This window comes from Neopelma chrysocephalum, unplaced genomic scaffold, assembly GCF_003984885.1.
Source record: "Neopelma chrysocephalum unplaced genomic scaffold, ASM398488v2 Primary Assembly neopelma1_143, whole genome shotgun sequence".
In the NCBI taxonomy this organism is placed as follows: domain Eukaryota; kingdom Metazoa; phylum Chordata; class Aves; order Passeriformes; family Pipridae; genus Neopelma; species Neopelma chrysocephalum.
This window is the reverse complement of record NW_020897805.1, coordinates 4,118,348-4,133,527: the sequence shown is the minus strand read 5'-3', so window position 1 is coordinate 4,133,527 and position 15,180 is coordinate 4,118,348. Positions and strand designations below refer to the sequence as shown.

General features: G+C 36.2%; 1 protein-coding gene across 40 annotated transcripts in view; it reads left to right on the top strand.

The window, feature by feature from the left end:
- KCNMA1 (potassium calcium-activated channel subfamily M alpha 1) overlaps positions 1-15,180 on the top strand; it is a 468,160-nt gene that overhangs the window by 389,434 nt on the left and 63,546 nt on the right. For 39 of the 40 annotated variants that reach the window (XM_027700116.1, XM_027700105.1, XM_027700104.1 and 36 more), the window contains one exon: positions 7,363-7,456. In XM_027700116.1, the coding sequence (XP_027555917.1) occupies positions 7,363-7,456 (94 nt within the window). Of the gene's footprint in view, positions 1-2,813; positions 3,108-7,362; positions 7,457-15,180 lie in introns of all 40 variants that reach the window. The other variant, XM_027700092.1, reaches the window with a different exon arrangement.

Below are 15,180 nucleotides of genomic sequence, written 5' to 3'. Positions count from 1 at the left end.
GACAATATGTAAGGATGTATTTAGTTTCGTATAACTAACAGCGGTCTTCATTTCCCAAATATGTTTTCTGTGGAAATCAGCCCACATAGTGGTGCAAGAACCCAATTAGATTTTAAAGAAATTATTAATAAAAATCAACTGCCTTTGCTGAACAACAGGGTGCTATTTAAGTGGTTTAGGTTCTGCACATTATAGTATGTATCTGGTGAAGTGACAGTGCTGGCCTGTGTTTCTCACCTAATTGTATAATACTGCTTTACTCTGAAAGCACTGTGCTTGCAGATGTAGTTTACTGTGTATCCTGACATGCCTGTCTTTGGGGCACAGTGTGCATGCACAACTTGACAGTAACATATACACTGGGTAACCAGTTTTATTCTTCTGTGGTAAGAAATATATAATTGTAGAAGGAACCGAGAAAGAGATTATTATCTCTATGAAAGATGAGATATTTAGATATTATAGTATAATCCTTGCTTTTCAAGATGGAGTAAAAAGACATGAGCCATAAACTCTTGGTAAAAGAAAGAAACTTGTCCTGTGTACAAGATATTTCACAGTTATCCACTACGGGGCTTCTTTGACTTTCATCTGAAGTAGCTGAGCTCTTGTCAGAGGCAAGAAGCTAGAAGTCATGGAATGAAACCAATAGTTAGAATTTTTAAATCTGGAATAATTTGACCGAACAAAAAAAGGCAACTTGTTATCCCCATGCTCAGTGTTTTGCTTTTCAGTAATAGTACCTGTCCACACTGTTGGAAATAAGGGGAAGTAGGTTATGTTTTAAGCAGCTCAGTCTGCCTTCATGCTGAACAAGATCATGTGGGACTGTTAAATATGATGCCAAACTCCAGATATGAAGCCATTACCAAAAGACAAGTATTTTTGTTCTGGCTCATGCTGTGCCACTGCAAAGAGAAAATCTTGGGAAATCTTGCTTATGTCTTATATTCCAGAAGATGTACATTTTTACAGAAAGTTATTGCTTAATAGTGAGGTCTAGTATCTGAAACCATCACTTAGTGAACTCCAGAAGAGGCTGTAAAAAGATTATGATTTTTCTGAAACAACTTGGTTGGGGGTGGATAAGCTTACTAAGTTTTGGTCTTCTTCCATTGCATGTGAAGATACTTTGATGCAGGCGTGTAGATTTTTGAAGGTTATTGCCAATATTACTATCTATACTTTAAAAATAGAACCAAATTGATGCATATCTTCAAATACATGCTTGACCAGTGACTTGTGTAGGGAGATAGGTCTCTGCAGATATATTTTATCATCTGAAAATTGTTTCACCAGAGGAATATAAAAAATAGAAGTACAAAATTTGACAAAACCTCAGAAACTGAGGTAAAATCAGTAATTTTCAAGTAGTGTATCCAATATTATTCACAGTGGGTTTTTTGTGGCAGTTTTCCTAATCAAAGATATATACTCTCCTCTGATGATGTAAAATATATGTGGACTGTGATGAGTATTCATTATTGTTATTTAAAGTATATACTTTAAATGTTACTACTATTAGTAAAAAGCAAAGTAACATTGTGAATCAGAGTCTAGTTCTTTCCTCACTGATTTTTCTATCTGCCTCAGTCAGAGTAGTTGCAAGCCATCAATTCAGAGGTCACTGAATTAGAATGGATGCTTTATCACTAACGAGTTGAACCTTGTTAAAAAGTACCTTCAAATGACTCCTGTAATTCCCATAGACCCACTTTTTTTGCGAGAGAGACAGATTTTGTGCTTGAAGAAAAATGGCATGCATGGGGGTGCTATTTACTTATCTTCCCTGTTACCAGATGGTGTTTCTAGCTGGTGGTAAACTAGACAAAGATGCCAAAAAACATGCCGACCTCCTCAATTACTTTGGAGCCACTGACTGCTCAATATTCTCCATACAATCTTTAAGACAATTGAAACATATGGAAATAATGCTGCAGATTTATCAGTCCACCAACTACTCGCCATCTAACCTCCTTACTTCATAATACATAACCAAATATAAGATCTTACTGGCTCAATAATACACCTTCTTCTCTATACTATACTCATTCAGAATGAAACAAGCATTCAAAGAAAATCTTTATTGCATATTTTTACCAGAAAAACATTTTTTTTACTGTTTTTTACAGAGGGTGCCATTTGTTGGGGGGAAGGAGGGTTATGTGTTTAATTAGCTTTGATATATTAGCAATGGAAGACTAAGAATCACAGATAACTCCATATTTAGGAAATCAGATTTTTTAATTTTCTTTACAGAGGTGCTATGTATGACCTTCAGAAATTTATGGTATGCAGCACTGCTGAATAGCCAACACTTTTAATGTAGATACCTAAACATCCGTTTAATTCCATAAGTATGCCTGCACAATTTTGAAGTGTTGACCTTACGTTTTCTATGATTCCTTATTTATTTTAATAGCAGCGGAGTGCTCTACCTCCCCTGTCATTTTCAGTACTTTCAAAGAAATAAACATCTTCCACACCTAGTAAATCTCTAAGCCTTTATCAACATGTGGGAAATAAGTGTTGCCTCAGACATACTTACTCTAGGATGAGATTATTGCTTAAAGGTGATAATATTGTGGAATAATCCTTTTATAAGTATTCTTTTATAAAAAGACATTTTTAGAATAGAAAAAAAAGACAACCTTAAGAAAGCTGCAGGTATAAACCTCTGTTTCTGCTTTTGGAACTGCTGCTTTAGGCTTTAACATCTGTATTTCCACGTAATATCAAAACTGATTCATGCCTGTAGTTTGAAATAATTTTTAATACAAAGAAATTAATTTAAATCTTTTCTTATTATTTAGAAGTAAAGAATGCAGCTAGATCAAGTTACCCAAAATGCTCATATCAATTCAAGAATGCAACTACTAATGCATTGGTTGATGCCAAGTCCACTGAAGGAATCCCGGAACCTGTTCCACTTGTTAATAACCGTAAAGGGAGCCTCTTCCTACCCAACAACCCCTCGCTGCTGCACCTTAACTTACTGAGTTCTGTCGAACAAGGAAAATCTACGTACTGTAGATTGCAAAGGGCACTCAGCTTACCTGTAAAATACCGCTGCCACTCCCAAAAGCCTGGGTTGAACCAAGATCTCCGTAGGTAGCCCAGTAGTTGGATGCATAAGGCAATACAGATCGGTTTGTGCATGGTTTTGCAGTCTGTTTTCCATGTGCCTATGACATTACTAATGCTCTCTTAAGTGCTTACAGATGTGGGTTTCTCCAGATGTGGTGATTAATAAGTTAATTGAGATAGCTAGTCAACTAATGTTTCTGGGTGGTTTGTGCTTTACCTTTTAAAGGATTTATTTGCTCTGAAGCATTTACATCCTAGGCAGAATGAATTTACTGGGTATTCCAGCTGATGTGATGTTCAATAACATAGATGTTATTTCAAATTTCAGTATTTTGGGGGCTTTTAAAAAATGTCTGTAAACTGTTCTGCTAGTGACCTGGAAGAGGCAGTGAAGGGGGCAGTTTTATTTTAAAAACAGTAAAAAAATAACAACGAAAAAAGTTATGAACTTGTCCACTGTTTTGAAAGGCATTCCCTTTATTTTGCTTTAGAAATGAAATGAAAGAAGTCAAGTAATATGTTGTTACAGATGTTCAACTCCACATTAAGGCTGTTAAAATTACCAGCACATCTTAAACCAATTCATGGAATATTGTCTGGAGGTTATGTCATTGAAGTAATGAACACTCTTTACTCAAGAGTAAGCAAACATGTTAAAACATCGGTGTAACTTTAAATTAAACTCCACCACAAACTGGAGCATCTGAAGCCTCATTAGACTTGCCTGACATTTTTGTAGCACTGAGTCTTCCTGAACTGCAAAACTGTTATTAGAACAAGTGAACTGAAGGTTGATACAACAGTACATTAAGTGTTATACTTAGGGATGTGCAAACAAGCTCTTGAATCTATGAAATTCTGTGTCCCAATTCTTGAACATATTTGCAATTTTCATGAAAGCTGGTAAAGAAAGTCTGCATAATATAATATGGCTGTATTTAATACAAATCCTGTAGTATAAAGACATGAAAAATAGTAAAAAATAGGGACTCATTAACAAAAGCAAACATACAATATCAGAGTTGAGTTGTCATATATCACAGCCCATTATTCAAATATGGTTGTCTTTCATAAGAACAAGCAAATTTAAGACTCCCTTTTAAATTAATGCAGACACAGGAACCATGAAACTAAAGTTATATTTAATTACTTTACTAAAAATTTTACTAGATCTATTTCTTTAAATATGCAGAATGATAAGAGTATTTGAAGAATAATAATTAAATATTTTTTATATCCTACTTACTACTAAGAAACCACTTGTGAGTTATCATTTCAAAATTTTTGGAAACCAAGCCATAGGTAATGGTGTCCATTATATACTATTCACATCTTTCAAATTCGTGGATTCCCTTCCCCCATTCTTATGTGTTTCTAAAATACAGAAGCCCTGTAAACTCTGCACAGAGATTTCAACAAAAAGCAAAATCTTGGTTTTATGTGATATGATAAAGATAGATCTCCTTTCATTGCTACAATGAGAATATATGACTTCGTTGCTTGAGCAAGGCATTGCTTTAGCAACAAATTGAGATTCCTCAGAAGGCTTTGCTAACAGGTGTTAACTAGTGAGCCACATTAACCTTGGGCTTTCCAGGCAATTGGTGACAGTGACATAGTTTAAATATGACAAGCACATATCCTAAAAAGGAGCTTACTTATTGCAGATGCAATACCAAAAATAAGTACAGACTGCTAGAAATGTACTTCTAGAAAGGGGTATTCTGGATGATTACAGTAAGACTTTGTTTTTAATTGAGTGGCAGGTTAGTATCACCTGGCAACACTGGAGAACACAAATGTTAGACTATGAAGTGCAAAAGCCTCTTATTGTACCAACTTTCAGAATTTAAAAGGATCAGACAGGAGTCTTATTAGCTAGCTGAAAACTTGGAAAAGTACTCTTTTTTAATACTGTTTTCTCTTGTTCATAGGAATATTTCTTGCAATAATATCTACAGTTGACTTATGTTAATGTAAAATTTTGCACATGGTCTTGATGTATCTTCCTTAGACTGTTAAAATAGTATGACAATACCCTTGTGGTGGCATATTGCATCTCTTGACAGACATTCTGTAACTCCATGGTAGCAGATTAAATTAAGTAAAATTTAGAATTTTTACTACCAAGAGAGCAAACCAGATAATTTGTTGGTTTCCAGAAGGAACATTTTTGCGTGATTCTTGTTCCTTTGATCTTCTAAGTGGTGGATTCATCAGATTGGAACTGAATATTTATATCTGATACAGAAAAAGAAAGCACAGTGTATATCTTGAAACCTATTGTCTGTGTGGAATAGCATATGAATAACTTTTTTTAGAGAAGTTTCAAAAAGACTAGGCCATTTCCAAGAGTGTTTTGCAGAGCATGTTCTGAAACACACAAACACTACACTTTTTTTCAATCAGAAATACAAAGATACTACCAATAAACTAATTCTGTGCATATTCACTTCATGGTACACATAGCTAAATACTGAAGTGCTCTAGTTTAATATGAACAAACTGCCCCAGAATAAAAATTTTAATTTGTATATTTTTGAGAATTTTCTGTGGGCTTTGTTATCTCTCAGCCAAACAAAGAATGGCACTTGACTGATCATCAACAAGCATTTACACTGCAGGACTCTGATCTGGGAAAAAAGAAAAGTCAAAGGAGAAGAAAATGCCTTTGTCTTTGGGGATGCTGCCCTAGAAGAGGAGAAAGTTAAGTTAGCGAACAAATCATTATTAGACAGTCCTTGTTCTGATCTAAATATTATTTTTGTAGCACTCTTTGGGACATTTATTTTGGGATTAGCTTTGTTTGGTTGGGTTTTTTTGTTTTCCCTTTGCAATGCTTTCTTTTGTTGTGAATCCCTTGTGCTTGGTGATGCCAGGTCATACAAAAAGAGAGCACATCTGTCTTTTCAGGGTCCAATTTTTTGGTCTTGACCAAGGCAAAATGAAGTTCCATAACAGGCTTGGGCCAACAGAGAGACATGGGAGGCTAGAATGCAGTCTCTAATAAAATTGTGTCAGAAAAGGGTTATAGCAGAAGGCTGTAGCTTTATTTTTTCCAAGATAAGTCTAGGGCAGGTGACAGATAACCAGGTTTTGTTGTTTTTCCTATGTAGCTTGTTGCAAATAGTATTTTTTTCTCAGCCTCTGCTTGTGCACTGCTAATGTGTACTAAGCTCTTTTAATACAGGTACTACTGCTACTACTACTAATGTCTTTTCTTTTAGCTTTAAACAGCTTCCTAGGCATCAGTTATATTGTCTTCTAGAATATTTTTCAGTTAATACTAGAATGAAAAAAAAATATTTTTCCTTCTCTCTATTAGAATAGATCAACATTAGTGTGAATTTGAGAAAGCAGGCATGAGATTATTCCCTTTGATAGCACATGTAAAGTTTACATGCAGATTTTCAAGTGCAGTTATATAATCTTGAAATAATAAAGATGTTGGTTAATTCTTATAGATGACTTCTTAGGAAACTGCACTTGTGTAAGCAATACATATTGTGACATAAGTTATCCAAGAGTAGTTTATGACTGGCAACTGTACATGATTTTAATTCTAGAAATTGATCTGTCATTGAAAATGCACGTCATCCTCATTAAAAGATTGCATAACACATGCATCCTCTGTTATACAGGTATTGTCTCCCCACTTCCATTCAACCTCATTCTGTTCACTCCTGTTAAAACTCCCTTTTGTGAGAAGGGTAGAGCGATGAGGTCTGACTTGTGCTGGAGATCTGTGCACAATGGCAGGCTGCGTTCACATTCCCGACGAACTGAATCATTGAACATCAAGGCATTGAATATTTTACATCTCTTCATGAAGACTCTGTTGTTTGGCATGTGAGGAGCAAGAACCAACTGGTGTCTAGTTCATTAGCAAAAGCAGGCTGGCAGCTGTTATGTTGATATTTCAAATAGTACTTTATCTGTCTGGAAATATAGCAGAGCACTAATTCTATTTTTCTGTAGCGCAGATTAACTGATAATAACTCTAAGAATAACCCGAATGTGGTTCCCCCCCTTTGTTTTTGAAGTATGAAACCAATTTGAACGCCTATGTTCAAAACCCTGATATTCTTCCCTGCTTCTCTTTCAAACCAATCTCTTCGACTAACATGTATTTGATTTTTATTACTGTTGGGCCTATGTTAGCAGTGAAGTATCAGTGCGTGAATGGACATAGAGTGTGTGTTCTTTGCTACTTCAGTTGTATTTCACATTGCACTTAGAGCAGTACTTAATCTCATAAGTTCCTTATATTTCCAGTTGAAGATGAGCAGCCGTCGACACTATCACCCAAAAAAAAGCAGCGAAACGGAGGCATGAGAAATTCACCCAACTCCTCACCCAAGCTGATGAGGTAAGACTGTAAGAAACCCATATCTTCATCTGCTTTCTTCCTTCCTTCCACTTCTCCTCCCCCCACATCAAAAATAAGTGGAGGGGGGTGAAAAAAAAGATTGTTAGATGGTTTCTGAAAGGCTGAAGTATTTATTCTGTCAGCTTGTCAGCAGTTAATGATAGAGCTGAAAAAAAATTCTGTCATGAAAAACAGTTTGAAAAGCTGTTTGAAAAATACATAGGCTTTAAAGTCTTAGCTGTCACCCTGTCCTGTCCATGTGTAGTTCTTAAACAGCAGTGGCACTAATGATAGCACTAACCAATCAGGGGAACTCATGTGGTTAGTTTGCCTCAGGCAATTCTCTTTTTGTTGGATTCCCTCTGAGTACTGTTTTCTGTACTTAAGGCCATATGTGAGATGTATCATCACAATCAAAAATGAACCTGAATATTACCTTCCTTTTATCCTGTCGATTGAAATCAAATTTCAGTTAATTGATTTAGACTGATAAAAAAGTCTAATAATATATGTACTTGCCAAAGCAAAGTTCAAAACTAACGCAGTTTTAGTCAAGCTAAAAGCACATTAATTATGAAATACAGGGATTTTTAAGAAGGTAGTATATACTCTAAAAGTGGGTGATGAAAACATCATCTTGTTAGTGATATTTTTCCCCTGTTGCTATGTGTACATTATTTTACAACAGTACTCCTTTGCATAACTATGTAGTTTCCTTCCACAGGACAAATTACCTCTAAGAGATTTGTTAAAATGAGAACTGCAAAAAGAAATTGGAATCTATTAAAAGAATATGGCATTTTCATTCTATCTCACTGTGCTTCACCTTTTACCTGCTCAAGTCAGTCAGAATAGGATCACATTGTAGACATAGAGTTTTCTGCAAGGAGGCTGTTCCTGCTTTGGTTTTGCATATCTTAGGCAGTCAGGCTAGAACCTCAGTCCATAATTGTATCCATAAATACTATAGCAGAGATTTTCCACTGTGTGTGTGTGTGTGTGTGTCTATATACAGAAAAATGTAAACTTATTGATACATGTAAACAGACACATTCATGCAATTTGAGATTTATGTGTGTGTGTAACTGTGACTGCTCAAGTGAAAAAAAATGGATACAAATGTGTAATTCTTTCCATATATAAAATCCTTCAGTACTTTTATTATTGACAATTATTTTGTTCCTTTAATGATTCTGGATACAGCTAGGTGATATTTCTCTTTGTATTTAAGTCACTAGACTGGAATTTTCTTTGGCCAGTTACAGAAACATCCATATTTGTTTATTGTTTCTGCAATGTAGGGCATATTCAAGGACGTAACTTCTACAAGTCGTCCTCATCTCTGTTTAGACTATAGAACCAAAAGTGAGATTGATTCACAGAAGAAAATGCACCCAGCTGTGGCTTTTTTTTTCCTATTTACCATCTATTTCTGTTAAATGTATCATTAAAAGCTCTCTGACTTCCTGTTAGTTCAGCCTTGCCCATATGACACTGATTTACATGCTTGTTTACAGTTTATGAGGAAGAATAAAATGAGCATACTGGCAAACTTCTCATTTTTATGGTGCCAGTTGTCATGCTAGCATCGTTTTCAATTTACTTACCTTTGGACAGTCCTCTTATCTGGTGTTAATAGTTTTAACTGCTTAAAATTTAAACATGTAGGAGATTTCCCCCCTCACCTTCCCCCAAACCCTAATTTTGGGGAAGTAGAAGTAAAAAGAAAGAGAGGGGGAGAAAGAGAGAAAGAGCTGAAACATTTGGAGCTGCACACTGTCCCTGTTTGCTATGTAAAGTATGCCTCATTTCTTTGATCTTGAGTAATAATAATTCTGGGGAGTTATACTGTTTTCATATGCTTCAAAGCTGTGTCAAAGTTTTGCTGCTTAAGGGTACTTCTTTATTCTATTGGCTCTTGGGTACTGAGATGACAGGTCCTCTGTACTAGGTGCAGGCTTTTTCAAGTCATAGCCTTCAGCAAAACATCAAATTACCAAATACAGGGTAACATACTTCTACACAAATGCCTTTCCTGTAGATATATTATACCATATATATTAAATACTTTAGTGTTACACGGTACATTTTATGTGCAATAGAAAGTGATGGTTTGAGGTAGCCTTAGGGGTACTTTTTTCCACAAGCAGAAAAAGCTAGTGTATACCGTATCAAGTATGGTTTTTACAGGACTTTCTGCCCGAAGGCCTTTGTAAATAAGTAATGATCAACAGATTGGCTGTGGGTTTTTGAAAAGCATGCCTGTGTCAGTTTGCATGATGGGGGAAGATTTTCAAAGTAGAGCCTGCTTTCATTGCCTGCTGAAGAGGGACTGAGGGAGAGTAGTCGTCCTGAGCCTGAGCTGTCTGCTCAGTAGCATATCAGAATTGCTAAACACAGGTTGAGCATTGAGTGGAGAACTTGCCAGGCTTCCAAATCCAGACATTGTTTTCTTCCTCTTCTTCACTGCTGCTAAATTTATTCTCCAGCCCTGTGTTTGCACCCTCAGCCGCTCCCCAGACCCAACTGTCTCTTCATTTTACTTTTTATCTACACTGACTTAACTTTGGTTCAAGGTGCTAAATAAGACAACATGGATTGAATCAGAAGAGAGCTCTGTTAAGCTTTGTTTGTAATGGTCGAACTCTTTTCTTCTTTCCAATAAACAAAGGTGGACTGTATTATCTGCTATTTTGTATCCTCGTAAATTACCTAAAGTGACAGGTACTTGCTTTCCTGCCCGGAAATCTTTAGTGTATAGCAGCTAGAAGTACCCAAGAGGTAAATCTGTCATGTCTGTAGCTGATATTTATCTTTGCAAGTTTTTTCCTAAATTTACTTTAAAAGCTACTTTTCAAAGTCAGTTTTGACCCTGTCCCACCTGCCTTGAAACAGATGGCTACTTTGCAAATTTTTCCTCAGCTATGGTCCTGGATCTAGAGGGGTGATGGAAGACAAGAAGTCTGGAGCATGAAAAGGACAAATATATGAGAAGTTCATTTAAAAAATTTTAATCTGAATTGTGACTTGAATCACATTCTGAGCATCTCTACAGTTAAGATAATGTTGAAAATGCCGCATAGATTTTAGATTCCCACAGTGACTAGGTCAAATCAGGGAAGAAGGTATTATGCTATGGGATAAAATATTATGACTTCTGCTATCCCTGAAATAGAACAGAGGATAGAAACTGTATCATAGGAATTCCCTGGGACATCATGACAAGTGGTGTGACCTGGTCAGAAAATGGGAGTTTTTGAGATTTACTCACACGTAAGTAGAAAGCTGTATTACCAAATGCGAACCAGATAAATAGATTGGAGGCATGTTTTTAATGTCATCTTTTTGATGACTCTAAATTACAAAAAATTACTGATATAAATAGATGATTGACATAAAAATGCTCTTTGTGTACATCACAGATGGTCTAGATTCACATTTAGAAAGTCAGTGTTCTAACTGAATCCTGCATCACATCAAATGACATGAGCAGAATCACACTGATGCAATACTAGAAGAGTCTAATCAATAAAAAACAAATATTTCAAATTGCAACAGTAGCTACAAATGCAAATTAACCAGAAAAATACTCTGCATTGTAATGGTTATTTTTACCTGTCTTACATCAGCAAAGAACATGGATACTTCTTAAAAAAACTTAAACTCCAGCAGGAAAAAATGGCTACTTCTGTTGAGATGTGAACACAAGGACATCCTATTACAATAAAAAGTAAAATGTAAAGGGAAGCAAAAGGAAGAAAAGCTGTGAATGACAGATTAATCACATATCAGGTCTCCTTCATGAGACAGAGAAGAAAAGTAGAACCAATTGATGCCTCTGGTGTCATACAGCAATATCAGTCACCTGCTCATCTCAGTTGCAGGTTTTGATGCTTATTATTGATGAGCAGCCACACTAACTATAAGGAGGCTATGTTGCCTGAATATCAAATAGCAAAGCTAGTTTTAAAAAAAGTATGTCATTTTGGATTCAGAATGACCAGTAAAATTGTGAAAGGCCTGGATATGAATCAAAAAAGCCACTTAAAAGGATTGTTGCTGAGGCTCAAGTCCATACTTAATGCTTTTCTAGCTGCTACTGCATGAGTGGAATACACTGACTTGAAGGAAATGTCAGCCCAGCTGAGTCAAACTACCTCTTAATGCAAGAACAAATAGCATATGACAGGGCCCAAGGGGCCTGAAGAGCAAACAAATAGTTTGTCCCTGTCCACTCTGTATGTAGTGGTGTAGTTGACATAGGCCTCTAGACAAGTAGCATACTCAGCAAAGGGTCATTATCATTAGTGTCCCTGATCACATAAGAATCAGAGGCATCAGAGGACACTGGGTTTTCAGTGTGTTGCCAAGGAGAATTTCGTAAGCCTGAGGATTTTTTTTGATCGAGGATCTTAAATAATTCCCAACCAAACCATAAAACTTGCTCAGAGACTGTCAAAACCCAGCTAAATGACACAGAAAAAAAGTGAGCTCTTTGGCATACGTTTCCAGAAGCCTAATGAGATTATTTATCTGAAGTTGAGGAGGAAACCTCCTGTCTTTTTTCCTGAAGTTGGATATAATATTCTAAGTATATGAACAATGGCTGTGCACATTTATCTCCTCATCCACCCACTAAGCCACATCCACTTAAATGTGCATACACATTTCTGCTAGTGTGCCACTCAGGATGAATTTGTATTGCCCCTGCCATTGTAGTGCTGCCCTTTCACGAGCTGAAACTGTGAACTTTCTCACAGAAACCAAAAGAAAAGTGATGACAGATCTAGAAGGGAGCATTTTTCAAACCAAAACTGGTAAAATAATTTCAGTATGATCATTTCCCATGACTCCCTTAAACGAGGCATGAAGGTAAGGTTTGAAAAGGTGAAAGCTCACTGATAACCATAATAATGGTATATATTTACATCTCTCAGCCTTGCAAATTTGCATCATGTAATCTCAAATTTATATCCTGCCTTTATGCAGTGCTAATATGCAACAATAACCAAGCTGCAACCCAGCAGGTATCAAATAGCACATTTCACTTCTTGATCCTGTCTTACAACTTCACTACAACCAACATGAACAACAGGAATAGTTCAGTGTTATGTCACTATTTTATCTTAGACCTGTTTTTAACAAGTTTATAGAATTAAATTATTTGAATAATGGGTGGTATTATATGTTAGCCTTCTGACTGTTGCTACCATTGGTAGTTGTGTTGTAAACCATGGGAATAAGAACAGTATCAGATTTTTTTTTTTTTATATTACTGTGAAATCTTTCACAAGTCTTTCTGAGATGGGAGAGCAGTGCTGGGAAAGAAAAGGAGAATTTTCCAGGAAAAAAAGATAATATTTTTTATGGAGTTCAGGATAGTAGAAGATCCACTCAGATCAAGGCAATGGAAGGAATAAACTCTTCAGCTATAAACCGGGTTTAAAGAAAATAATGTGTTCTGATAAACTTCGACTATCAAAGGTGGTAGCTTTTATCATAAGGTCACACATTTCATTTAAGTGACAAAAACACTCCTATATTTTATGATGCTACCTAACTGTGGGTTTATTTTTTACAGATGAAAAATTACTTTTTTAAGTACATTCTCCTACCCCTCAAAGATTGCAAGTTCTGCAGCTTCAGTAGATAAAAATGGGAAATATTAAAACCAATAGACACATTGACTTTGTGCCATGTCTTTCCCTCATTAAATTGCTTATGTAAATGTCTATTTTGTTACTTTTTAATGTGAGAGGATTCATACTTCAGAAACATATTTTGATCATGTCCTGAGATTTCGAGATACTTTAAAGAGCAAGATTCTTACAGGAAATAGCTTTATATCAGTATTCTTAGTAGTCTTGATAAATTAATGTGAAATCTTCAGTAAGGCTTCTGAGGATAATAAAACCAGAAACATTTGAGCAGAGCAAGAGGAAAGGAAGGAGAATTGTTAGTTTTCTTAGCACTGTAATTCAGCCCATTAGATAGCACAGGGCACTAGGTACCAACCAGTGTATTAGAGATAGTCTACTTTTCAGATTTAGGGAAAAAGACAGTATGAGATTGTAGCCGCTATTAGGATAGCTTCTGAATATGACAATGAAAGCATTTAACAGCAAACTGCAGGTTTTCTTTCTCTTGTCACACTGGGTTTTCTTCTCTAAAGCCCAGTGCATCTGGGCACTGAATCCTTAGAAATTTCATTTCTGATTAACCTGTGAAAGGAAAGATCAGTGAGAGAGTGTCATTAGTGTAACACACACAGGCAACAAATTCTCATTACAACTTAATGCTATCCACACAGACTGCAGGGTCACAGGGAATGGCTAATGGTAGCCGACAAATGTTGGGTGTATTAGTCACAAAACATTTGCTGAATTCCATCAGAATGTCTTGACAACCTTCATAGCTAGTCCCAGCGAGCTGCTAGAGTCAGTGGAGTTTGCCTGTGACAAGCCGTCACTCTATCTTGGTTGAGCTTTATAGCACCAGTCAAAGCAATCAGAGAAGATTGAAGTGACAGAGGCCCACTGAGTAAATAGTGAAACATGCAGCACATCATGAAATATTCAGCCAGGGTGTAAAAGCTCTAAATGCTTTTTCAATTATTAGCACCTGCACTGGCTGCTTACATCTAACACTAACAGCATGTTAATTGCCACAATTTGTTAGGATAGTTGTAGAAGAAATTTTAAGGACATGAGACACTCTCTAGCGTCTTCAATTCCTATTTTTCCTTTAGCAAACCCTCTTCTTCCTCCTAAAATTAAGTATGTGTGTACACATTCTTGCGAAGATAGGTCCACTAGTCAGGTAGGAAAACTCAAAATTCCTGAACCACAGGCAGCATGAGTTTCAAGACCCTGAATTTTGAGCAGAAGACTTTTTGTGCGCGAAATCCAGATACATTATATCTACCTGAGAAATGCATAATTGCAGACTTTAACAAACATAGATTAAAGAGAAGTTGTGTTTTTTCCCAGGTGTGTTTTGCTCTTGACTTTATATAAGGAGAATTTTATTGGAGGGCAGAATAAAAAGAAGCTAAAACGTCTTACTAATGTGTAAAGACTATCAGACTACAGTTTACTTTTAAACAGCACCAGGGTCCTCCCTACTGGTTGTATAGTGTTCTTGTTCTCAGTGCTCAGCACATTGAGTAGTTCCACTGCAGATCAATGAGGGTATGTTGCTCATTGCATATAAATAGCAAGAGGGTTAAGACAAGGGTGACAAAATACAAGGTTATGCTAAACAATAGTAATTTAATGAGGCAGCCATTTAGTTTGGAATGGTCTTTTCAGTTCTGTCCATCCCCAGTCAGTACTCAAAAGTTTCATACTCAAAAACTCCAATTTTGCAGTAAATGTGTTCTAGGAAAACAGTTCTCTTTAAAAATGTAATGCTAACTTCCTTGCAGTAGATTTGCTGGCAGTGGGATTTATGGTTTTGCTTTAGGCTGTTTTCTTCCAGGCAGGCTTTTTGGGGTTGCAGCTGTAGCATGGCATTTAGCGTCGTTTTCAAGTTTAATTGCACATAAGTGGCATTATATGCTCTTCAAAACCTTGAAAAGATGGTACTTTGCTCTTCATTTTAAGTCATGCGTATGTAATATCTGCCATAGGAACCAGGGAAGCTATTTTTAAACTGGGGTTATGGAGGAAGGAAATATAACTTTTCTTGCTTTCCTCCCATACAGGCTATAGGTGCCTGTCTTT